We start from the raw sequence: 26,662 nt of genomic DNA, 5'->3' as shown, positions 1-26,662 counted from the left end.
CATCTCATGGATATCATAATCTCTCATCTGTCTCATCTCTCTTTTTATGTGTCAGATCCTAGCACAATGTTCAGAAGCTAAATAAAACTGTATATAAATCTTGTACCCTGATAATCTAACCACATTGTCAGTTCACAGAATTAGATGGATTATAATGTGTCTGCTTAGATAGTCCCTGTCCAAACCCTGGAATTTTACACTGACCATCGTTGGGTGATAGGCGCTAAAACAGCAATAAAACTGAAAGTGAAGGGTCAGAAATTATCTTTATTGTATAAACATCACTAGGGGATTTAAATTTGAGAATTTTCTTTCATGGACAATCCCCTTTAAATGTTTTCATTATTTATGTTTTATCTTTAACCCCTTAACGCTCTGCGCCGTAGCTCTACGGCGCAGAGGTATAAGGGATGTATGAAGAGGGCTCACGGGCTGAGTCCTCTTCATACAAAGGTGGGGGTTTTTGCAAAATGCATAAAACCCCCACCGCTAATAACTGCGGTCGGTGCTAGCACCGATCGCGGCTATTAACCCCCCCGTTGCTGCCGGCAAAGTCGCCGGCGGCATTTAAAAGACGGCGGCGCGCGGGCGCCGCCATCTTTTTTTCGATCGCCACGCCCCCGAACGTCATCGGGGGGCGGCGATCGGTTGCCATGGTAGCCTCGTGTCTTCTTTTGACACGAGGCTATCTGGCAGCTGCAGATTCGTTACAATGAGCCAGTGGCTCATTGTAATGAATGTGCTGCAAAAATGCCATATATTGCAATACAGAAGTATTGCAGTATATGGTAGCAGCGATCTGACCATCTAGGGTTAATGTACCCTAGATGGTCTAAAAGATAGTGAAAAAAAAAAGAAAAAAAAAAGTTTAAAAAATAAAAAAAATTAATAAAATATTAAAAGTTCAAATCACCCCCCTTTCCCTAGAACGGATATAAAACATAATAAACAGTAAAAATCACAAACATATTAGGTATCGCCACGTCCCAAAATGCCCGATCTATCAAAATATAAAAACGGTTATGGGCGGCGGTGACCTCCGAGACGGGAAATGGCACCCAAACGTCCGAAATGCGACTTTTACACCTTTTTACATAACATAAAAAATGAAATAAAAAGTGATCAAAATGTCGCACAGACCTCAAAATGGTAGCAATGAAAACGTTGCCTCATTTCGCAAAAAATGACCCCTCACACATCTCCGTGCACCAAAGTATGAAAAAGTTATTAGCATCAGAAGATGGCAAAAAAATTTTTTTCTTTTTTGTACACATTCGTTTAATTTTTGAAAAAGTATTAAAACACAATAAAACCTATATAAATTTGGTATCACCGCGATCGCACCGAACCAAAGAATAAATTAGGCATGTTATTTGGAGCGAAGAGTGAAAGTCGTAAAAACTGAGCCCACAAGAACGTGACGCACGTGCATTTTTTTTTCAATTTTTCCACATTTGGAATTTTTTTCAGCTTCGCGGTACACGGCATGTTAAAATAAATAACATTACGGGAAAGTAAAATTTGTTACGCACAAAATAAGCCCTCACACAGGTCTGTACACTGAAAAATGAAAAAGTTATGGATTTTTGAAGTTGGAGAGCGAGAAATGAGCCGAAAAACCCTGCATCCTTAAGGGGTTAATAAAGTTATCTTATTGTGCTTCAATGACACATTTCTTTACAAATAAAGACAAAAGATAGCGGCACTCACCCAGGAATCTTCTTTATTCTGCTTTGTGCATGTGACAGGGAGGTGCAGCACAAGAAAAACTTCGGCGACGGGCCGTTTCGCGCACTCCTGCGCTTCGTCAAGCCGTCAAGCTTGACGAAGCGCAGGAGTGCGCGAAACGGCCCGTCGCCGAAGTTTTTCTTGTGCTGCACCTCCCTGTCACATGCACAAAGCAGAATAAAGAAGATTCCTGGGTGAGTGCCGCTATCTTTTGTCTTTATTTGTATGGATTATCTACCTGGCGTATACAGCAGTGCACCACCTAAACAGTCTTATCTACCCGGCCCCAAGTATTGTGTCCGTGCCTCATTAATCGACCTGGTCTGGCAGTGCCGACATTCCAGTCGGGTGACTTGGTGGCCCCCGACGTCCCACCTTTACAATTGACACATTTCTTTCTTGTGGTTGTCTGATTTATTTAGCCAGATGTGTCTTGCTCACATTATTTGCATTAAATGTTAGGGTGGTGCCAATTCATATATTTTTGGTTTTACTACAAGGGAGCACATAATGACATGCTCACCCTCATAAACCCCCTTCGCCATCACGTAGATCAGCAACAGCAGGAGCTCCATGTCACATTACTAGATGCAACAGAGGATCAACATAACAGAGGAATAAGGAATAATCATATACAGGCAGTCCCCAGGTTACATACAAGATGGGGTCTGTAGGTTCGTTCTTAAGTTGAATTTGTATGTAAGTCGGAACTGTATATTTTATCATTGTAATCCCAGCCAGAACTTTTTTGGTTTGTCATAAGAATCAGGATTAACACTAAAGCTTCATTACAGACTCCTGTGATAACTGTTACAGCTGATCATTGTAGCCTAGGACTAAAGTACAATAAATTACCAATATCCAGAGGTCCGTTTGTAACTAGGGGTTGTATGTAAGGTGAGTGTTCTAAAGTAGGGGACCGCCTGTATTACGTTTCGGCTAAAATAAGCCTTTGTCAAATACGTCTACCGCTGTGAGAAGGATGTAAGAAAGAAGTCCGACATTTATGTGTCTGTCACAATGAATGTGATTGCACGTCTGTGCTTGTGGATGGCGCTCTGACAGTGGTAGACGTATTTGACAAAGGCTTATTTTAGCAAAAACATAATACTTTGGATTACCGCAATAAAACTTTGTTCATTAACTTCCACTTAAACTTTGTCTGCCTGGATATTCTTTATATATGTTCTTAATCCAGGCATCGAATTCCCTTTATATTGAGGTAGACATAAGAATGAAGACATGAGAATGTCTTCTCTTACTGTCTGTATCCCGAACATAAGTTTAACAAATTGGATTAGGGCCTGTGTCGGGCATATATCTGCAATTACATATTATTACCACTTTACAATCAACTTTACAATCAACGCCAATACAACTGTAGTCCTAAATATTACTTGACTCCTGCATACAATCCTAGTCCAACAAACTATACAATTTCAGTGGTCTGCATCCTCTATAGGAATCAATAATTGACCCTTCTGACTGGATGAAACTGAACTACCCTCCACTGAAGAATAACATTGGAAGTAATGGGAATTGGAAGAAGTGGTATGTCCCATGGATTGGAATAAGTTATACAATATTCTTTCTGTATTAATTCCTTACAGTTTTCCAAATCTCTGCTTGCTGTCATTCTATGGAAAGCTTCAATGTTTGCTACTAGTGGACAGAAATCTGACCATGGTCAAGCAGGTGCACGGCTCGTTATACCACTCACCTCTGATTACTATTTGTGATATAATGAGCTTTGCACTTGTCTGACAAAGGTCAGATTTCTGTCCACTAGTACCAAACATAAAAGCTTTCCATAGACTGACAGCAAGCAGAGATCTAGAAATCTGTGAGGAATTGATACAGAAAGTATATTGTAAAATTGTATAACTTTTTATCTTAAAACAATAACAATTATTTGCTGAAATGGGAATACCCCTTTAACTCCTCCTCCCTCAGCATGCACTCACTTTAATAGAAATCCACTTGAACTTATTATCAAAAGCTTCAGTAGCTGAATGGCAGAAACTAACTTACACAAGCTACTTGAGCCCCTCTCTATGTCCACTCACCAGACTAGGGGATCTACTAGGTTTAGGTACTCCTTAGTGGTGCTTTCCCATTCTTCTGTTCCCATTCTTCTGCCAACAATTGAAATCATATTTCCTGCACCTCCAAGTACAAGTGTTACTATATAACCAACTACTTTTAAACTTTAGATTAAAAAAAACAAGATGAAATAAATTGCCTCCACTTATCCACCTAAAAATACATTTCCAAACTATACAAACTAATTCTCCTGGAAATTCTTCTTTTATTCAGCAAAAATCATAGGACAGGGAGGTGTTGCAAGGCATAACTTTCGCCGTCGGACCGTATCACGCACTCCTGCGCTTCGTCTTGCCACATACGGCTGATACGGCCAGACGAAGCGCAGGAGTGCGTCATCAGTGAATTATAGACGCAACCGGGACAAGCAACAGTGCCTTTGCCATCTATTTTTATTTCAAGTCTGGTAGTGCTGGCGATTTTCTGGATTGGTGTGTACACCATCCTTGAACTTTTTTTGCTTGATTAATTTTCCTGATAACCTCACCATCACAACCAAAATTCTTCTCATCATAGGAATTAGGGGATGTGATAGGTAATATGTATTGTGACCCATCCAGATGCATTTGCCTACATATACTAAACGTTGCAAACTGCACTTCTTCATGAATGTGGTGCCCTCTGCACTACCCCAACATAGTGCACCCCTTTTTTTTGGTGCACCTTTAACATGCGGCGTGCAACACATTTCTGTCAGCTTTGCATTATAAATGAGCAACGCCCATTTCAATGCATAAATTTGTTATGCATGAAGAATAGTCCAGCCGCGACACATGACAGTTGCATGTGACACAAATGTGGAGGAAATTCTTAAAGAAAACTGGCACTCTAAAGTAGTAAATGTCAGTCAATATACAGGAAGTCCCCGGGTTACATACAAGATAGGTTCTGCAGGTTTGTTCTTAAGTTGAGTTTGCATGTAAGTCAGGACTGTATATTTCATTATAGAAACCCCAGTCAAAAGTTTTTTGGTCTCTGTGACAATTGGATTTTAAAAATATTGGGTTGTCATAAGAATCAGGATTAACAATAAATCTTAGTTGCAGACAGCTTTGATAACGGTTACAGCTGTTTATTGTAGCCTAACGCTAAAGTACAGTTAATTACCAAAATCCAGAGGTCCGTTTATAACTAGGGGTCATCTGCAAGTCAGGTGTTCTTAACTAGGTGACCGCCTGTATTTTAACAAACAAACTGCAAACGTATCAATAGGTCTTACAGGAAAGCAGTTTTGCCACAAGAATGGTTAAGTTGTGACCTATTTTCTTTTTCTTTTAATTTTCCCTTGTGCACACTTTGCTAGTGCAGAACCATAATGTTCACTGGTATTGGAGAGGGATCTGACTGTGGATATCCTAAAAAATAACTTTTATTCACAGTTACATTAAAAATGGACCACTAAATGGTCAAAACCATTAAAATTGTGTCACTTCCCACAATGCCGCAGGAAAACCTAATACTAAGGGTCAATTCACGATAGTTTTATTCGACCCTAAAGACAGATGACCATCGGTGTGTATTCGAGAGAGGATGGACTCGGGCACGAACCTACACTGCAATAACCACGGGCTTGCCCCTGATATGGTCAGGCAGCCCACTAGTATAAGTATATTTATTCGTCCCTACTCTCCATAACAACACCATTCACACTATATTTAGACCCAACGCGTTTCTAGTACTCCTATCATCAGGGGTCACATTCATTCACTGTCATACATGATTTTATAAGACAGAGCGGCGTGGGCTCACGCTGTCGCATTGATGTCAGCGGCAGCGAGTGAGGAAAAACACTAGGTATATATTGCGGAATCACCTCCCATAGGGCGTGCCAAAGGTGACCGACGGACCAACCACAGTAAGCCCCAAATCCGGCAGGTCCACCCACTGGGCGGGGCCAGCGGCTCATCCCCGCTGAGCAGCCGGGGGAGGAGAGAACCACCGCCCATAAGGTGAGACGGCAGGTTATAATCCGCCCCCCGCTGCAGATCACATGTCACCGGTCATGTGATCATGCCGAAAAGTCATGTGACTTCACGGTCTAATGATCACACCGGGGACCAGCATCACGTTACCAAGGTAACCCCCCTGCCAGCCCCCGGGAACCAAGAAAAGCTCCAGGAGGACAAAGGGCCACCCCTCAACCCATTAGGGCCTAATCACTAAAAAGTGACGGTCCGCCCCACAGATGTCACCCCACGGATCGATCAGGTGGGGAGGGGGGGGGAGGGGTTTTAAAGGGGGGTACGATTATGGCAGAGGCAGAACGGAGGCTGGAATATCCCGGTCCCGCCTGCTCTTTGCCAATATTAGGTACGTGTCTCCAGGTATTGGAGAAGGATAAGCCAAACCGGTCCATGAGGTCACATACCTCAAAAGGACCGGGCAAACCCGGACTGTCAGATGAAACAACAGTAAGAAGGGGTTGTTCATAATGTTGTTCAGTGATCTTGTGTTATAAAGCAATAAATAGTGAGTGTACACTCACTGTAAAGAATGTTTTTTTTACATACTGCAAAAAAGTGCAAAAGTTGGTTTAACTCCTTCAAAATTATGGCTGGGACTCTATACCACCCTGATAGAATTTTGAACCCTAACTCCTACATACTAGAGGCAATTGAGGAGCGATGTATCAGGCAATAAATCTGATTCTCTTGTTGTTCAGTTATCTCAAGTCCAAGATCTCTTTCCCATTTCTCTATAGAATTTAGTCTACCTCCGCTCTCTTCATCTCTTAACTGAGTGTATATTACTGAGAGCGAGTGTGCGATGTGACCTATACCCAGACATCTTTCCTCAAAAGTGGTTAGTTCTCGACAAAAGGAGCTGGCAGGTGTTTCAAGAAATGGTGTAATTGGGTTGCCCTCCAATATCCCAAATGCCCGGGGGTCTCCTGTATAATTAGATCCTCCAGCGTCCACCATTCATTCTCCTTTTTATAATCCTTAGCATTTTTCCTCCCATACTGTGCCCATTCCTTGAATCTCCGATCTACTCTTCCTGGTTCAAAGCTCGGATTGCCAAGAATTGGGTACAGTGGGGAAAACATTGGTGATAGGGAGCTACCCTGTAGGTATTTATTACAAATGTTTAATGTGGGAGATATAGTTGGGTGCTTGAAATCGGGTAGAGAAGGAAGTGGAATCCACGGGGCACATGTAAGAAAGATTGGAGAAACACTCTCTTCCATTTCTACCCATAATTTTAAATCTCTATGTCTATGCCAGTCTACTACTCTTGAAAGATGTGCAGCTATGTGATACTTTAGTATATTAGGGACACCCAGTCCTCCTCTATGTTTTGGCCGGTATAAGATCTCTCTTGAGATTCTAGCCTTTTTCCCTTTCCAGATGAAATCGAAAATGCAGGAGGTCATTTTAGAGAAAAAGGAATATGGAATCGTAATTGGGACTGCCTGTAGAAGGTACAGAATCCTTGGTAGTAAGTTCATTTTTATTATAGAGCACCTACCCAACCAGGAAAAAGTTCCCTTGCCCCACTTAGCCAGGTCCCTCTCCACCCGGCCCAATAGGGGCAAAAAGTTTTTCCTAAATAATCTGTTTAAATCGGCCGTTAGAGCAATTCCTAGATATCTAATCTCATCCGTAGTCCACTTAAAGGGGAATTTCTCCTTCAGAATAGCTGCCTCTCTACTGGGAATAGAGATATTTAATATCTCAGATTTATTCAGGTTGATTTTATATATAGATAGATTAGAATAATTTTGCAGTTCTACCATTAGGTTGGGTAAAGAGATATTTGGTCTGGCGATAAAGAACAACAAGTCATCCGCATAGGCGGCCACTTTGTGCGTCCTCTGGCCAATATCAATTCCTTTTATGCCCACATTTGCCCTGATAGTACACAAGAGAGGTTCCATAACCAGGGCGAAAATGAGAGGGGAGAGGGGGCACCCCTGTCTAGTACCATTTGAGATGGTAAAATAGTTAGATGTTACGCCATTAATTTTAACCGCAGCCGTTGGGTTGCCATATAATGCTCCGATCCAGGTTTGCATACCTGTTCCTAGACCCACATAGCTCAAAGAGCTCTTGATAAAGTCCCATTGTATTCTATCAAATGCTTTCTCTGCATCAGCAGATAAAAGTACAGCAGGGGTGCCCACTCTCCGAATCTCATGGATCACATTGATTGCCCTGGTTGTCCCATCCCTTGACTCTCGAGTGGGCATGAATCCAATTTGGTCTCGATGCACCACCCTCGCCAAATGCGGCAGTAACCGGGATGCCAAAATCTTGGCAAACAGCTTCAAGTCAGAATTCAAGAGCGAAATTGGTCTGTAGCTCGCACAGAAATTAGGGTCTTTACCCTCCTTATGAATCACAGAGATATGAGCTCTCAAAAGCCCAGGTGGAAGAGATTCATTTGCCTGTATCGTGTTGAATGTCTCCAAAAATCTGGCCTGAAGCTGCGTTGAAAAGACCTTATAATATTTTATTGTAAACCCGTCAGGGCCTGGGGCTTTTCCTGGTGTTGTTGTTAAAATAGCATCCCGGAATTCCTGTGCTGTTATAGGTCTATCTAATTCCTCCATTGCCCCTATTGGAATCTTGGGCATCCCCGACTCTTCTAAATATTTTTGTATTGCTATTTTTGAAACCTCGATATTTTCTCTCTCTTCAATGTTGTACAAATCGGAGTAGTATTCATGGAAAACATCCAAAATTTGAGAGGGTAAAGTGACCAACTGATTATGATTATTTACGATCTTTGAAATATATGTCCTACTTCGCTGTTCTCTCAAGGCTCTAGCTAGAGTCTTCCCCGGCTTATTTGCAAACTCATAAAAGTGTCTCCGGCACTTCTGTAATATTGCCTTTGCTTTATTGAATATCAGTGATTTATATTGTTCTCTAAGTTGACATAAATGAGCTCCCAAGCTCTGTTGAGTTGACCTTTTATGTACTTTTTCTATCTGTTGTATTTGTTTTAATAGGCCTTCAACCTGAACATTATGTTTTTTCTTAATTCGTGTTCCCATTTCCACTAACATGCCCCTGATGTGGTTTTTATGTGCCTCCCATAGCCACTGTTTAGAAATGTCGGGGGTATCATTTTGTTCAAAGAAATTATTTATTTTTGTTGAGATTTCTTGAATTATTGTATTATCTTCCAATAAATTTTCATTTAGTTTCCAATCCCATCTCCTCGCATGAGGAGGGGGAAGGGACAGAGAAATTGAAATCAAAGCATGGTCCGAGAAAGAAATTGGGTAAATTTTCGCATCCCTAAGATGCGTAAATGCACCATGGGACATGAAGATATAGTCAATTCTAGAATATACATTATGAGCATGCGAGAAAAAAGTGTAGTCTTTTTCAATTGGATGGAGAAATCTCCACGTATCCATCAATTGAAAAGCATGCAACATCCTTTGTGTTGATTTTATTGTTCCCTGAGAAATTGATGAACTACCGCTGGACATGTCTAATTTTGGATCTAAAAACAAGTTATATGGCCCCCCAGAATAAGTGTTCCTTCAATAAATTCTTCCATTTCTTGGAGAATCTTTTCAAGGGCTTTGGCTTGGCCTTTATTTGGTAGATATATGGACCCTAGTGTATATAAGGCAGAGGCAATTTTGCCTTTAACAAAGATGAACCGCCCATCTTCATCCATCTTTCTATCTAACAGTTCCCACGGGGTGTTTTTAGCAAAGATAATGGAAGAACCTTTTGTCTTGGAGTCTGGGGAGGAGCTATGATATACGAGTGGGAAACTCCTGTCAAAAAGCCTAGGGATTTTATCAGACCGAAAATGTGTTTCCTGTATAAATGCTATAGAGACTTTTTGTTTTTTTAGTAGGCGTAATAATGAAATTCTTTTTTCGGGTATATTTAGACCCTTTGCATTTAAAGACACTACTTGCAACTGATCCATGTCCATGCAGGATCCCTATCAAGCACCAAAGGGAGTCCGGTAGACAAACAGGTAGATAGAGGTAGTTTCAGTACGTAATGGGGAGAGGTCAGGGAGGGAGGGGGGCTAGAGAGAGAGAGAAAAGGGGGAAAGGGAAAGAAAGGGAGAGAAAAAAAAACAAACAAAAACAACACACCCACAACAAAAAACACGGACTCAACCCTTTTACCTCTCTTAGCCTTAGCTAGTTTGATATAGGTAGGCAGCGCCGAAAAGCGCTCTAGTAGGCACCCCTCGCATGGGGACACTATCTCACCTAACCTATTAGAGAGGTTTAATCTTTTGGGCGTTTCTAGAAATGCTGCAGCCATAACGAGGCCTGGGTCCCACTACCCCCAAAAACTCATACCTCTCTTGAGTTATTTATTAGTTTATATCCAATAAGCGGATTACAGCCTAGGATTCTCAGATTAGATCAATAGGAACACATCTAATATATTTCTAATGTATTTATTTATTTATGTACCCACTGCAGGAAAAGATGGGGGGGGGGGAGAGAGCAAGGGAGCAGAAAGGGGAGAAAAAAAAGAAAAAAAAAAAAAGAGGAAAGGGGGTGGGGGTCGGGAAGTGGGAGAGGGAAAGAACAATGTCCACCCAGTTGGAAGGGGGGTAGGGGGAGCAGTATTCAATTTATCCACCGATTAATAATTAATACCTCGAAAATTTCTTTTGTCCATGCCTATTTCTTATGATATTTCGTGTAGTTGTTTAATTCCCATCTTCAACCACTTGTGATCAGCAAGTGGGGGCAACCCTTCTATACTCTTTGCGTCACTCAACCGTTCCTAAGCTAACAACTCCGTGCTCATATTCTTTCAGTATACCAATCCTAGGATATTGGTATGTTTCATCTGAGATAAGTGAAATAAAAAATAAATAAGTGGGTAAGTAAGTTGACAGGGAAAAGAAAAAAAAATAAAAAAATAAAAAAAAATAAAATAAGAATAGTGATTGGAACTCTGTATTTCTTTATAGTATACCACAACAATTCATATAGTCTCACCCTCTACCCTTTTAATTCACTCTTAACTTGTGATATCATTCTAGCATCCCCTAAGATTAAATTGCATGCCCCCAATTACTCCTCCCCTCATCCCTCCCCCAAAAAGGTCAGCGCAAGTCCCGCTATCCCACTAGTGATGAAAACTCTGTATTTCTTTATAGTATTCAATAACAATTAATATAATCTTACCCTCCACCCTTTTGATTCACTCTAGCATCCCTTTATATTAAATTGCACTCCCCCGATTACTCCCACCCTCACCCCTCCCTCCAAGCAAGGCATCTCAGATCCCACTATTTCATATCTCGTAAACAGACAGAAACTCCTATATGTTACGTGTTAACAAGTCATAGAACAATCTTCACACAATAGTGTCAGAAAAAGAGAAGGAAAAAAAAAAAAAGAAAAAAAAAAAGAATTTCATACATTGTTACACCTTTTATGTACTATAGAGGAAATTCATATCCTACGGTGTAAATATGCAATCTACTAATGCTTAGACCCTTACTCTCAAAACCTTTTCCAAAAAAGCATACAGTTATTAAACCCCCATATTATATTATCCACATATATCCCATAAAATTTGCCCATTTTATAATAATTATTTCATTAATATACATCTGGATTGTTTCTCGACCTTAATACTCTTTTAATCAATTAATCAATGGATAAAGTTTTATCCTGGTTCTTTTATTATCGCCCCTACATTCCTCAGCCCTGCTATTTACCCCCCATTTTGGTACCAGATGGCTCGAAGTTTATATAAGTTGGGCTTACACCCAGGCACACTAGCGGATACCCTGTGAAATAATAGAGATTCCAACCTCATAGGTGGATCCTTCCTCCACAGTGAGAAAGAAGGAGAGGGAAGCAATCCACTAAAATTTACAGTCCATATGGGTAATAAAGGGTAACATAATCAAAGGAAAAAAAAAAGAAAAGAGATCCCTCCCCACACAAACACATCATATTCACATTCCAGAATGATACATTAGTACACCTTTTGTCCATCATCCGAGTGTCAATGATCTAGGCAGAGCTGGTGCTAACCACTGATTAATTTCAGACTGAGGGTTACTTGATGTATTACTTGATATGTCCCTTCTTATTCGTAGTTGGGTTTCTGAGCGCTGTGTTGGACCCCTAGCTCTTGCTGTATTATGGCTAGGTAAGGCGTATGCGGTCCAATCCAAAATTTCCACAGGTTCAATCCCCAAAAATCTAAAAGCTCCATTCACGTCTGATGGCGTATACACCGTATAGTTTAAGCCGTCCCTACGCAGGGTAACACAGAAAGGGTATCCCCATTTATATGTCGCCCCAACATCTTTTACCCTTTGCAGCAGTGGCCCCAGCAATTTTCTCTTTGCTAAAGAGCGTTTTGAGATATCTGGTAGTAGAAATACTTGTGAGTTTTCAAACATGATATGGCCCCTCTCCCAGGCTTTTCTCATGATATTTTCTTTCTGCTGAAAGTAATGAATGCGACATAGTACGTCGCGTGCAGCATTATCGGAGCCTCTATTAAATTTGTATGTCACCCGATGTATTCGGTCGATTTCAATAGGTGTATTCTCTGGCTCTCCTAAAATTGTATTAAAGATATATACTGCAACCTCTCTCAGCCGGTCGCCTCTTACCGATTCAGGAAGCCCCCTGATCTTGATGTTTCTCCTTCTGCCTCTATTCTCCAGGTCATCTACCTGCAGGGCCAAGTCTCTCACAGTATCAGAATGTGTTTGCACCAGATTATGTATCTCAGCGCATTCTCTCCCGTGTTCAATGTGTTGGTGCTGGAGGTGACTAATAGCCTCAGAGTTAATGGCCACAGAGGCTCGTATCTCCTCCAGTTCCCGCGGGCATTTTTCCTCCAGCCTAGTAATCTGCATTTCTAATGCATTTCTACTATTTGCCCCATGTTACCTGCTGAGAGACTGTCCTGTACCTCCTGGTCACCCGCAGCTTGCTGCACCGGCGTAGCAACATCCTCTGCGTCTCGTCGCTGTTCAGGGCTCGTTATATCCTGGACACCCCCTGCTGATGATCCTGGTGTCCTCTCGCCTCTGGCCAGCCAGAGTGGGGGAGGACTGCATACCTCCCATAGAAGTCTGAGCGAAACGGGCAATAGAGGGTACAGGTGAGCCAGCCAATGGTCCCACCTGTCGGCGGCCTCCACACGGCATATTGCCACCAAACGAGTAGGGTTTTATTCTGGTCAGCTGAATCCCGCAGCGTCCGCGTCCACAGCTGGTGGATCAGCTGATAGAGGTACTATCCGCGCCTTCAGTGTCCAGCCAAGTCAGAGAGCTTCCCTGGCGACTCCCGAGTAGGTGCGGCAGCACCTCAGCGTTGACCCTAATCGATCAGCTGGAGCCCCCGGCACCGCTACCATTAGCTAGCGGCTAGTAGAAGTGCTAGTCGCACTGTCCGCCCCATCGATGTCCTGCTTGATCAGCTGGGTTCCCCAGCTGGACGGATGAAATCAAAATTGAACTTTCTAGTGTAAATTATAAACACTATGGAGGGAATTTATCATATATGCCTCCCCCTCCCTTTTCCTTTGTGGCTTAAGCCACTTGATGTATCCATCGGGCAGAAGCACAGCAGGGCAAAACTACGCCAGGTCCAACCTGGCTTATTTATGTGTAAAAAAATCAGTATACAGGCACAGGGCAGGAATGCCCACGCCCACATGACCGAAACACAGATATACACAGGCTGCAGCTCCCTCCTTCCCACCACCTAGAGACTCCCCACACATTGCAGGCAGGGAAACAAGTAATGTTAATTAAACTTATAATACCGACAAAGGCATTTTTAGAATCAGTACAGCATAGGCTATTGGAACCTGTCACCAGCTAAAAATCACATTCCTATATTCATGGTGGCATGTTCCCTTTAAGCCCACCCTTCTGCAATGATGAAAGAAAATGAAGCAAGTGGGAAATAGTTGACAATCTTCCCAGGACTTCCCAGTAAATTAACCCCAACACAATGTTAAGAGAAATAATCTCATTGAACGTGTTAAAAGTTTAAGACAATGTAGAAAACAATTAGAAACAAAAGTACCAGGGAACCTTGCAACCAATGAGTTGATCAAAAACTCATTTGTTGCCAAAGTATTTTAGAGTTCAGTAACTTATCAAGCTCATGCAACAAGACAATTATCCCAAGCAAACCAGACAACAAAATTTACAGACTTTCCATTGAGCCAAATGAACATAGGACAGTGCAAGGTCACTCTGACAGACCTTGCTTGCAATAAATTTATTATTTGTGTAGACTAGTTTTCACTATACGACTGAATTCATTCATTTGTGACTTTTGATGTTTTTTTGCAACTGTTGCAAAGAACCCACACAGCAAGAAACACTTCCAGCAGATTTATCAAAGGGCAAAGCCACTTTAATGAATCTGACTACAGCAGAACTATAAAGACAGACATAGAACTGTTATAAGTAGCCGATCTAATGATAAATAACCATAGAAAATTTGACGTAGAACAACATGAGAAACTCAGAAAAGAATTTTTTGTAGGAGACTATATCCAATTTATAGCATAAAAAAGTATCAGAAATAAATCATAGCTAATCCATATAGATAAACAGCACGAGGAAGAAAAGAAACATGTTATTGCTCAGCTCTAACAATAGAAATAACTCTAAAGGAAACAGCTTACCTCTCTGCACATTCCCTCCTACTGTGACTTTTATCTGTCTGTTTTAGGACATGGTGAACATGGATTTTGTATCAAATTTATGAATTGCAAGTGCAAACATCAGTAATAATGTCAAGCAAAGCACAATACAAAGGCCAAGCTCACATAGAAAAGTTTGGGGAATTCCAGCTCACCATTTCCAGTAAGTTATATGTGCATTCTAAGAACAGAACTTCTTATATAAGGATAATTGAGTATATGTCACACTAGGCAGCAAAGACCTATACAAATTTCCTGTCCCATTTTGTTCCCTTTTATAATTTTTTTGATCATCCCTAATTCTAACCCTAACTATAGGAATTTATATAGGAATTTTCAAACAAATGGAGTCATTTCAGTTCTTTTAAAGCGAAACTGAAAAGCTTTCCTTATATTTTCAAGTATAAGCTGACTCGACAATAGTCAGCACCTGTCCCCATATTTATCCATCCAGCCCAATTATAGGGAAAAAAGCCACAAGTATGCCTAGTACTTAAAGGGAACCTATCAGCAGAAATTGACCTCATAAACCACTACCAGTATGTTGCCAAGCAGTTGAACACCTTCTAGATCATGTTTTTATGACCCAGTGTGGTGGCATCATTCAGAAAAGCAACTTTGAAGTGAGATCTAAACTGGCTGCATAAAGTCAAGGAGGCTGAGATTTTAACACTGAAGTCAAGCTCTCTTTTCTCAGAAAACCCCCTGATGGTCCTGCAGCCAGAGACATCTCCTGAAGTCCAATGCATGATTTCTATCAGATGAGGAGGGGTTCCGAGCTCCCAACATTGATTTCAGTGTTAAACTATCCGCCTCCTTGACCTTATAGAACCAATATACATCTCACTTCAAAGTTGATTTTCTAGATGATGCCAACACACTGGGCCATGCAAGAAACAAAAACTAGAAGGTATTATGCTGTTTCACCATAAAACTGCTAGTGGTTTATTAGGCCAATCACTGATGACACGTTCTCTTTTTAAAAAAAAAAGAAAGTCAAAGCGTACTTTTCCGATGTCCCAGTCTTCTTCTTAGTTTCAGGAGCGGCAGGTCCGTGCACGCTGGTCGCAAACACACTGACGTCAGCTGCCATTGACATCATAGAGTGCATGCGGTCGACGCACATGTACCTGCCGCTCCTGGAACCAAGGAGAGGACCTGCGGGGCGTCAGAATGGTTAATTTTGACTTTTTTTTTACCCGAGTATAAGCCAAGTTGAAGTTTTTCAGCCCTTTTTTTACGCTGAAAAACACAGCTTATACTCAGGTATATATAGTATACACTAGAGCATGTAGTGATGTCAGCAGCCCGACTCCAAATACCAACTGGCCACACTGATTCCAGGACCAGCCAAAAGTGGAGTCTTCTTTCGGTGCTTCAACTTGAGAAACATGCTTTAGACACAAATAAATACATATAAAAAATTATTCAAGCCCAGGTCACCGGAGGTGTTCAGACAAGAATTCTAAGTTAGATTTCCGGTTAAATTTAAAAAATATGCGTATTTAAAAAAACAATAAAAACATTATAATTTAGAACTATAAAAAAATGTAAAAATAATTCACCAGTCTTTATATTATGTAATATAAATACAAATAGAAACAGAGTAGAAATATTCAGCTTCATACTTACAATGGATTGCAGAATACTCGGAGTGACAAAACAATCTTTTCATTCCAAACAACTACAACATAGCACAATATTTCTCCCTATTGGTACTCGCTATTGATTTTTACTTTGATGCTGCTATTTGCTAACTATGGAACAGAGCAAAGGACAAACTAATCCCCCTCGAAGCAAGACAGGTTTTATTAAGGTATGTTACTGTAATCATTCTAGACCTGCAAAAATGATGTTCATCAAACTAAAATCTAGTCTAAAGAGTATATGAAGGAAAAAAATATTATTTGAGCGGAAAAAAACAGTGCATAGTAGATCGATTCTATTATCTCATTTAAACCACAAGGTTGTAAAGTGTTCAGTTTCGTTTAGAATTCCTCCCCGATTATTAATTACGGAGGAGATTTGTTTAATTGGCGGTAGTCTCACAGATTGGAACTTACCATCATGCATAAGGTGAACATGTTTGGAAAGACTTTGTTTTAAAAAACTGTTTTCGTCATTCATATCTGTTTTTAAAGTCTGAATGGTACGACCAAGACACAATCTATTAGATATATAACAAAATCAGAAGAACATGATAGAGAAAATTAGGAAAATCTCCTCTTCTCAACTGTTGTGATGCGTTTGAAAACATATGTGTTAACACCACGAGTGATCACAGTTACAAATGTCGTCATACCTCAGGGGTGTGTCTGGAGTGCTTAAAAATGCAGGACTCAGCCTCAAATTCCAAATTTACGGTAGTATCCACTCCCGCATATAACCCCCTCACGTGGCTTGTGTCCATGTGGATTTGAGACATTTGCAACAAAAAGTCTAAAAAAAAAGACAAAAGTTGCACCTGCCAGGACAGGAAAAACTAAACATGTATCACAAGTAAAAAGACATGACCATACGTATGACATGATCCCCCACTGTGTCCACATTTTTTAACCCCAGTTTTCATACTGCTCCTATTCTTTTATTAGACCGCAGTCTACTTGGGACTACCAGATCTTTTATAGTGGTCCCTCTTCTATAAATGATCCTTGGGACATCTGTAATCAAGTCCCTTATAATTGGATCATTTTTAAGGATGTCCCAATGTTTCCCAAGGATTTTTCTAATCTGCATATTACCTGCATCAAAAGTTGTGATACAATTCATATCAAACTGTTTCTTCTTTTTCTTGTGTATATAGGTTGCATTTTTATTACTAATGGTGTTATCTTTATCTCCCAACATCATCTGTTTCAGAATCCCCTCCTTGGCTTTCCTTCTTGTACATCTCACTTGCTCCCTCAATCAAATGCCTAGGGTAGCCTTTCTCTTGAAACCTATTTTTCAGCCTGAGCTGTGAAATCAGTGTCTCCTGTGTAATTTTTTCTTATACAGTGCATTTGGAATGGTGTCCACTCGTATAGTCTAAAAAGCTGTTACTATTGACAGCCTTAATATGCGTTTTTGTTTTTAACATGCTGCTGCCCTTACGTGTAACCTCCAAATCTAGAAACACAATTTTATGTTTGTCTGGATTTTAACCCCTTAACGCTGAAGCCACTTTTCACCTTCCTGACACGGCCCATTTTTTCAAATCTGCCCTGTGTCACTATAAATGGTTATAACTTTGGAACACTTTAACATATCCAGTTGATTTTGAAATTGTTTTTTTGTGACATATTGTACTTCATGTTGGTTGAGAAATTTAATCAATATGTTTAGTATTTATTTATGAAATAAATGGAAATTTGGCAAAAATTTTGAAAAAAACTATGTTTTCCAAATTCAAAATTTTCTACTTTTTGGAAAGTTGGCCATATCACTAAAATAACTTGATAACTTACATTTTCCATATGTCTGCTTTAACTTGGCATCATTTTTCAAACATCTTTTCCTTTTTTTAGGATGTTAGGAGGCTTATAACTTTAGGTGCAATTTTTCAGATTTTCACGAAAATCATCAAAACCTACTTTTGGAGGGTCAATTTAGTTAGAAGTGACTTTATAAGGCCCACATGACAGGAAACCCCCACAAATGACACCATTTTAGAAACTACACCCCTCAAAATATTCAAAACAACCTTTGGGAATTTTGTTAACCCTATGAACGTTTCATGAGGGTGAAAGATAAATGAAAGTGAAATTACAGAAATGTAATTTTATCTTACTATAGATTCATTGAACACTAAAATTTGCACCTTTACAATGGGTTAAAAAGGAAAATGCATTTTACAATGTTGAGGGCAATTCCTCCTGAGTATGCGAATACCCATTTTGTCACTGTACCCTGCTGTACGGGCACAGGGGGGCACTTGGAATGGAAAGAGCGTTGTTTCGTTTTTGGAGGGCAGATATGGCTGAAAAAGTTTTCATGTGTCAGGATGCATTTGGAGAGCCATAATGGTACCAAAACATAGGAAAGCCCCAACAAGAGACACCATTTTGGAAAGTACACCCCTTGGAGAGTTTAGCAAGGCGTAATGTGTGTATTTGCCCCAACAGGTGTTTGATTCAATTAGGCCCCAAAAAGGAAAAAGGTGAAAATTTTCTCAAAAAAGTCACTTTTACCCCAAATTTTTGTAAGCCACAAGGGATAAAAGATGAAACACCCCCCATAAATGTGTAGAACTATTTCTCCTAAGCACAGAACTGCACCACTTTTGCATATAAAATGTTGTATGGGTACGCAGTGAAGCTCAGAAGGGAAAGAGGGGCTTTGGCCTTTTAGAAGCCAGATTTGACAATCATCCTTTACATGTGTCAGGATGCATTTGGAGAGCCCTAGTGGTACCAAAACAGAGGGGAACCCCAACAAGTGTCACCATTTTGGAAAGTGCACCCTTTGGAGAATTTAGCAAGGTGTAATATGTGTATTTTCCCCTACAGGTGTTTGCTTCAAATAGGTCCCTAAAAGGAAAAAGATGAACATTTTCCCAAAAAAGTCACTTTTACGGCTATTTTTTGTATCCCATAAGGCATTAAAGATGAAACAACCCCAAAAAAATGTGTACTAGCATTTCTCCCAAGTATAAAATTGCCCCACACATGCAAATAAAATGTTGTATGGGTACGCAGTGAAGCTCAGAAGGGAAAGAGGGGCGTTGGACTTTTAGAAGCCAAATTGACAGACATCCTTTACATGTGTCAGGATGCATTTAGAGAGCCGTAGTGGTACCAAAACAGAGGGGAACCCCAACAAGTATCACCATTTTGGAAAGCACACCCCTTAGAGAATTTAGCAAGGTGTAATATTTGTATTTGTCTGTAAAGGTGTTTGATTTAATTAGGACTTAAATAGGAAAAAGTTAAAAATTTTCCTATAAAGGTCATTGTACTCCTAATTTTTTATAGCCACAAGGGATAAAAAAAATGTAGTAACCCCCCCCCCCAAAATGTGTAAAGCTATTTCTCTCAAGTGTAGAAGTACCCCACATGTGTATATAAAATGTTGTATGGGCGCGCAGTAAAAGGAAAGGGGGATGTTTGCCTTTTAGAAGCCAAATTTGACAGAAATGTTTGACATGCATTTGGAGAACCCTAGTGGTATAAAACAGATAAGAATCCGAAAAGTGACCCTAATTTTTGAATGCACACCCCTTAGAGAATTTCGCAATGTGTAATATATGTATTTGCCCCTACAGGTGAATGATCCAATTAGGCCCTAAACATTAAAAAGGTGAAAATTTTCCTATAAATGTCACTTTACCCCTAATTTTTGTAAGCCACAAGGGATAATATATTAAATAACCCCAAAAAAGGTGTGAAACTATTTCTCCCGAGTGTAGAAGTACCCCACATGTGCATATAAAATACTTAGAGGAAAAGAGGGATGTTTGTCTTTTAGAGGCCAAATTTGACAGAAATCCTTCATATGTGTCAGGATACATTTGGAGAGCCGTAGTGGTACCAAAACAGAGGAAAACCCAAAAAGTGACCCTAATTGTTGAATGTACACCCCTTGGGGAATATAGCAAGGTGTAATATGTGGTATAGTGTAATACATGTGGTGAAATGAGCATTTGAACATATAGGTGGTTTCCAAATATCATGTGCAATGGAGTCCAAGATGGAAATTGCAATTATTTCTGGAAAGTTCAGTGCCCGTTATGTGGCGCCCCTTATGAAATAATGGAGGGTTATAGGGAGCATCGTAACCTAACAGTTGTTACAATTATTCATTTTACCGAAATTAATTCACAATAGGTTGGTCGTGAATTGTGAATGCGTTGCGTATAAGGAGGTGGAATATACCAAGGGACCAACTAAACTTTTGTCACTCTGGAGTTGTCGCAGGTCTCTTAGTAGTATGTAGTGTCCATCCTTAGTATATAGTGTCCATCCTAACTTCTCTTTTGGAACAGACTCTTTATTGAGTCCTACCATTAGAAGCAGCAGAATTCACCGGGAAAATGCTGTCCTGGCAAAACACAGGAACATCTAAACCAGAGGTACTGGGGCCCCGTCCTTCTTGTCCCAATATTAGTTTCCTAATATCTTCCTCTTGAAAATGGAGAAATGATACGGCAGGACCTGCACATTGGAACAGCTCGTAAGAGTTGTACAGCGTAATCTGTACAATGTGCACGGCCAGCGCTTTTGTACCAAATCTTGTTTTTTCGTAGGGAAATTTTCGCCAAGTGTTGCTCTTATTCACCCTAGCGATGCCCATTGTGACGAATATTGCTGCTTTTGGCTGGACCAAATCGACCAGCCAATAGCGGCAAACATGGACAGAGGGGGGCAACAAAACCCCTCTGGACCGCAAGGCAAAATTGGTGGCTGTCAGGAACAGCCGCCACCCTGCCCCGATCACCGTGTCTACAGACATGGAGACCGGTATTACTGACGTCATAAGTAAATTCGCTGCTATTGGCTCGTCTGAATTGATGAGCCAGTAGCAGCGATAATAAACTGGGGGTGTGTGGGGGGGACGTAACCCTTCTGGTCCATGGGGCAGGATGAATGGCCGTCAGGAACAGCCGCCATCTTGCCCCGATCACTGTGTCTAAACCGTGTTGGCAAGTCACTACCCGCCGCACCGTTCTATAACAATGCGAGTTGGGAATAGGCTATAAAATCTTTATTTATTTTTTAAGCAATTTAGACACATAATGGCTTATTTTTTGCGAGATGAGATGCACTGTAAAAAAAACCTTAATTTTAGTGGGTTTTTAGCTTATTGAAGCAATTTTATTAACTTTTTACGTGTGGAGGAAAATAAAATCATCAATTCTTGTTTTGGATTTTTAGCATTTTTTTGGGGGGTGTTCACTGTAGCATAACAATAATATATTATCTTTATTCTACGGATCACTACGATTACGGTGATACCTCATTTATATAGTTTATTTCATATTTGTCCAATTTTATTGAAGGAAAACTAGAATAGAAAAAATTGCATTTGTTTTAGTATTTCCATTTTTATAGCAGCATAACTATAGTATTTTTTGGTTGACGGAGCTGGTTGCAAGCTTATTTTTTGCGTGACTAGTTGTTCTTTTCATTGGTATCATTTTGGTGCTTGTAACTTTTTCGGATAACTTTTTAGAACATTTTTTGTAAAGCAATTTGATAAAAAGTTTAAATTTTTGGCAAGTTTTTGGGTTTTTTTTTACCACGTTCACCGAGGGGGTCCAATTATGATTAGGATTTATTGTACAGATTGTTACGGACGCAGCGATACCAAATAAGTGGGTTTTTTTTGTGATTTAGTGTTTTTTATACTTTATTACTTGTGTACAGGGAAATGTGGTGTTTGGGGGGACTTTCACTTTCTTTTATTGTTTATTTTTATTTAAAAAAACCTTTATTTATTTATTTTTACTTTTTTTACAGGTAATTACATCTAAGCTTGAACAAGTGATCTTCTGATCACTTGTTCAAGCTTTTTTACAGGTTACACAGTGCAATACACTGAAGATCTCGCAGCCCCGGGCACCGGCAGTCCCGGGGCTGCGATCGGAGCAGCGGACCCCCCCTGGTAAGCGCCGCGGGGGGGTCCGATTCCCTTTTGTTAAACTTTAAATGCCTCTAACACGCCGCGGTCAGCGCGGCCGCGGCGTGTTAGGGGTTAACACCCGCGATCGGAGAAATCTCCGATCGCGGGTGTTAGGGGCAGGTGTCGGCTATGATATATAGCTGACACCCGCAGCTTCTGGCCCCGGCTCCGTTTAGGAGCCGGGGCCAGAAGCTTGACGTAATAATACTGCATTTTGCGGGAACGCACCTCCCGCCATGCAGTACTATTACGTCAAATGTCGGGAAGGGGTTAAATAAATTTGAGCCCCCAGTCGTTCATATTTTAGGTGTTTACAAAAGAGACACCTTCCTCACTGCTCCCACGCCAGATGAAAAAGAGATCATCATTGAATCTCTTGTAGTACACAATTTTTGTTATATAGGGAACCTCGAACCTCATCATAAACAAAATGGCATAACTCTGGGCAGCACAAGTCCCCATGGCCTTCATTTGAGGCCCATCATACGATCTATAATACTTTTATAGAGGGTGCATTTAATAATAATATACTGACTGAACAAGAGAGGGGAAAAAATTCTCTCCATCAAATGTCCATCTGTACCTCTATTTTACTATTTACCAAAGGAACTATTTACCAAGAAATTGACTCTTTATCAAGTCACATATCACATTTTGTAGATTTACTTCTACAACCATTGGTGAGAGAGCCGCCTTCTTTTCTAAAGGATTCAAGTAGCCTTATTATTTTCGCTGCTCACGCTGCTCACTTTTGCCTTTTTTGGGGCATGCCGTTGGACGATCTGACTGATTTGGACTGAGCGAAGGATTTAACTTTAAAATTGTGTCATAAGCTAATGCACTTACATGCAACACTTAAAATGTGGTAAACTCTATCGGACCTGAGTGGGGAAGCAACACATGCAGGATATCGAGAGCACGATCTTAGTGAATCGCAGCACAGTGCATTGTCGTCGAACAATAGACATTAGACAGGTAAGTAAATGTGCCCCACAATGTTAATGGGAGGTCTACGACTGATGACCTAGCCCTAGTAAAATAGGCAAAAATGATATGATTGATAGTAAATTTGGACTATCGTTGTAGCTTCTTTTCAGAAGTCTCCAAATCTAGCTCTGTCCACACCTTCTAACTCTTCCCGCAGTCCCAAGAAGCCAAGTATGTGTTTACAATAATGTTAAGAGAAGCATCTCTTAAGTTACTTGGGACTACAGGATGATTCTTTGAGTCTAACTGTATCCACTACAGCTATGTACTACAACTTCTGGTTGCAGGATGCAGCTTTTCTGGAAATAATCAGCTTTTCTCTGGAGATACTGACAGCTAGACTATCCTGGGGACCACATTTGGAAAAGGGTGTCAGTCACACCCTTAGAAGACACAAGAACAAAAAAGAGGAAGTTCAAACTTACATACATTGGGAAAAGGAAACTAGAAAATAAAAAATGTATGTACTGTATGTCTCAATTGGCATCCCTGACATTAATCATACAGATGTGTAAGCCACTTTTGACCTCTCAGATCCTGCCAATAAAGGTCATCCCTCAAAAGTCCCTGTACAAACAACCACAACAACTTGGAAGAAGTTTCAGATTTCAGCAGCTGCACACTGGAGTAAAGTGCAGTCTTTAATCGCAGATCTAGCCTTTACATGGATTTTTCTGATATTTGCTATAAAGCACAACGAATGAAGAAATAAGATTGTAAAAAATATATGCCACAATGTTTTAATCATAGTCCCTCATCTTATAAAGAGATGAAGTAATGCAGTGGTGGGCAGCACACAACCAGGCCATTCGGCCCTTCTCACAATAGTTTGATCTCCATTGAAGTCTTGCAGTCAAGACATCAATGCTTTAGGATTTATTATATAGACTATGATGGATGTAATAATACCATTTACTCCAGTGTGCGGCTATTGAAATCTGTAACTCCTTTCAAGTTGGTGTGGGGATAACCTTTATCGGCTGCATGTGAGAGGTTAAAAGTTATCTCCACATCTTTATAATTACAGAACTTCTGAACTTCCTCATTCCTGTCCCTGCGTTGTCTAAGCACAGACACCCTTTCAAAATGTGGTCCCCAGGGTAGTCCAGTTGTTACTACCGACAGCAAGTAGCTGACTCTGCCAAGTAAAGCTGCAGCCAGCAGCCAGAAGTTGAGTACATATTAATAAGTGTCAGTGATATGGCTCTAGTGGTTACAGTTGAAACCGGGCCCATAGGCCCTTCTCACAATTTTGATCTCCATTGATGATTTTTATACAAAGTATCATAAAGTCTATTTGCCATCCACACCAGTGGCTTAACTAGGAGAAGCAGGGCCCCATAGCAGATTTTTGCATGGGCCCCCCCTTACAAAAATATTCATACATACACACACGTTTATACAATCACTAACATTTACACACTTAAATACACAACCTAACATTCTACACTTCAGGAGGTGTATAATGTAAAATCTTCTTTATTCAATCCAAGTAAAACTGACACATGGCTTGGTACATAGGTAAGTGGACTGGCAGGTTTAAAACCAACGCGTTTCGCTCCTTACGAGCTTAGTCATGGTTTTAACCATTTTACATTATACACCTCCTGAAGCGCTGGTGCTATTTTTTCTTGTCTGGATTTGTATGCCCTAGGTCCATGGGGTTGTTGCTGCTCCGTGCGCGGGAGTGAATTGATTGGAAGAGGTGAGCTGAACTAATATTTTTTGTATTGTCATACGTATACACTCATATGCACACATTTATGTACTCATATATACATTTATACACTAATACATAAAGTATATGCAAACTCCCTGTACACACATACAGTATATATGCATCAAAGTTGCATGCATACTGTTTATATACATACATATAGCATACATACATCATATTCTTATTCATATTCATTACGTACGGTATACACCCAATGTGTATACACAAACATGCAGTATAAAGATACCATATACACACATACTGAATTTATATACAGCATATACACACACACACACACACCATATACATACACACACACCATACACACACACACACACACACACACACACACTATACACACGCACACACACTATACACACACACACACACTATATACACACACTATACACACACACACACACACACCCACCATATACACACACACAGCATATACACACACAGCATATACACACACAGCATATACACACACATACACGCATATAACATACATTCATTAACTATACATACATATTTAGGGACTTATTTAGGGTATATGGTATAAAGATACCATATACACACATACTGAATTTATATACAGTATATACACACAAAATGTATATTCATACATCATATAATCACACATTCAGTATATGCAGCATATACACACACAGCATATACACACACACACACACACCATATACATACACACACACACACCATATACACACACACACCATATACACACACCATATACACACACACACACACACACACACACACCATATACACACACACACACACACCCACACACCATATACACACACACACACACACACTATACACACACTATACACACTATACACACACACACTATACACACACACTATACACACACACTATACACACACACACACACACCCACCATATACACACACACCCACACACATCATATACACACACAGCATATACACACACATACACACATATAACATACATTCATTAACTATACATACATATTTAGGGACTTACATTTCTTGCAAACCCGCTGATGTGTAGTGGGGTGGGTCGGTTAGGCATCCTGCGAGCCTAGGAAGTGTGCCGGCCGGGCGGCCATGGCAGCAACATGGCGGTCGAGAAAGCAGTGTGGAGGAAGGGCAGCCGCGGGACCAGGGTGCCGGATGGGCGGCCGCGGGAGCAGCGTTGAGGAGCGGTGAGCCGCGGGAGCAGCATTGAAGGCCGACGGACAGCTCCCGGACCAGTGTCCCGGCTGGGCGGCTGCAGGAGCAGTGTGCCGGCCGGACGGCCGTGCGAGTATCATGCCAGCTGGGCAGCCACAGAAGCAGTGTGGAGGGTGGGTGGCCAGCTGCGGGAGCAGTGTGCCGGCCGGGTAGCCTTAGGACGGTTAGGAAGGTTACCGGCCGGGCGGCCGCGAGTACTTTATGCAGGGCAGGCAGCCGCGGGAGCAGTGTGGAGGGCGAGCAGCTGCGGGAGCAATGTGCCGGCCGCGGGGCCAGGGTAACGGCCAGGTGGCCGCGAGAGGATCATGGCGGCCAGGCAGCCACGGAAGCAGTGTGGAGGACCAGTGGGCAGCTCCCGGACCAGTGTGCCTGCCGGGCGGCCGCAGGAGCAACAAGCCTGCCCGGCAACCGCGGGAGCAGCATTGAGAACGGTCGGGCCGTACCGGCCGGGCAGCCGTGGGAGCAGCATAGCGGGCGTCCGCAGGAGCAGCGGGGCGTGGCCGGATGGGTCAGAAACTCTGGGGCAGGCGGGATAAATAGGGGGCGGGCCATGGGATTGATCTTTACCTTAATGTGCCGTATAGCAGGGCCCGGGCGGCGGTCAAACCAGGTACAGAAATGCAGCGCAGTCTGCAGACATTGAGATTGTGCCA

General features: G+C 41.2%; 1 protein-coding gene across 7 annotated transcripts in view; it reads right to left on the bottom strand.

Annotated features, from left to right (window-relative positions):
* Window positions 1–26,662, bottom strand: part of FLT3LG (fms related receptor tyrosine kinase 3 ligand) — a 152,573-nt gene that overhangs the window by 79,256 nt on the left and 46,655 nt on the right. Inside the window, exon 1 of one of the 7 annotated variants that reach the window (XM_072110198.1) lies at window positions 14,451–14,477. The exons of the other annotated variants lie outside the window; for them this stretch is intronic. Within the exon in view, the coding sequence (XP_071966299.1) occupies window positions 14,451–14,462 (12 nt within the window). The 5' untranslated portion in view covers window positions 14,463–14,477. Of the gene's footprint in view, window positions 1–14,450; window positions 14,478–26,662 lie in introns of those variants that run through there. 7 annotated transcript variants of the gene reach the window in all.

This window comes from Engystomops pustulosus, chromosome 6 (genome assembly GCF_040894005.1).
Source record: "Engystomops pustulosus chromosome 6, aEngPut4.maternal, whole genome shotgun sequence".
NCBI lineage: Eukaryota > Metazoa > Chordata > Amphibia > Anura > Leptodactylidae > Engystomops > Engystomops pustulosus.
Note: the sequence above shows the minus strand (reverse complement) of the source record. Positions and strands in the feature narration are given on the sequence as shown.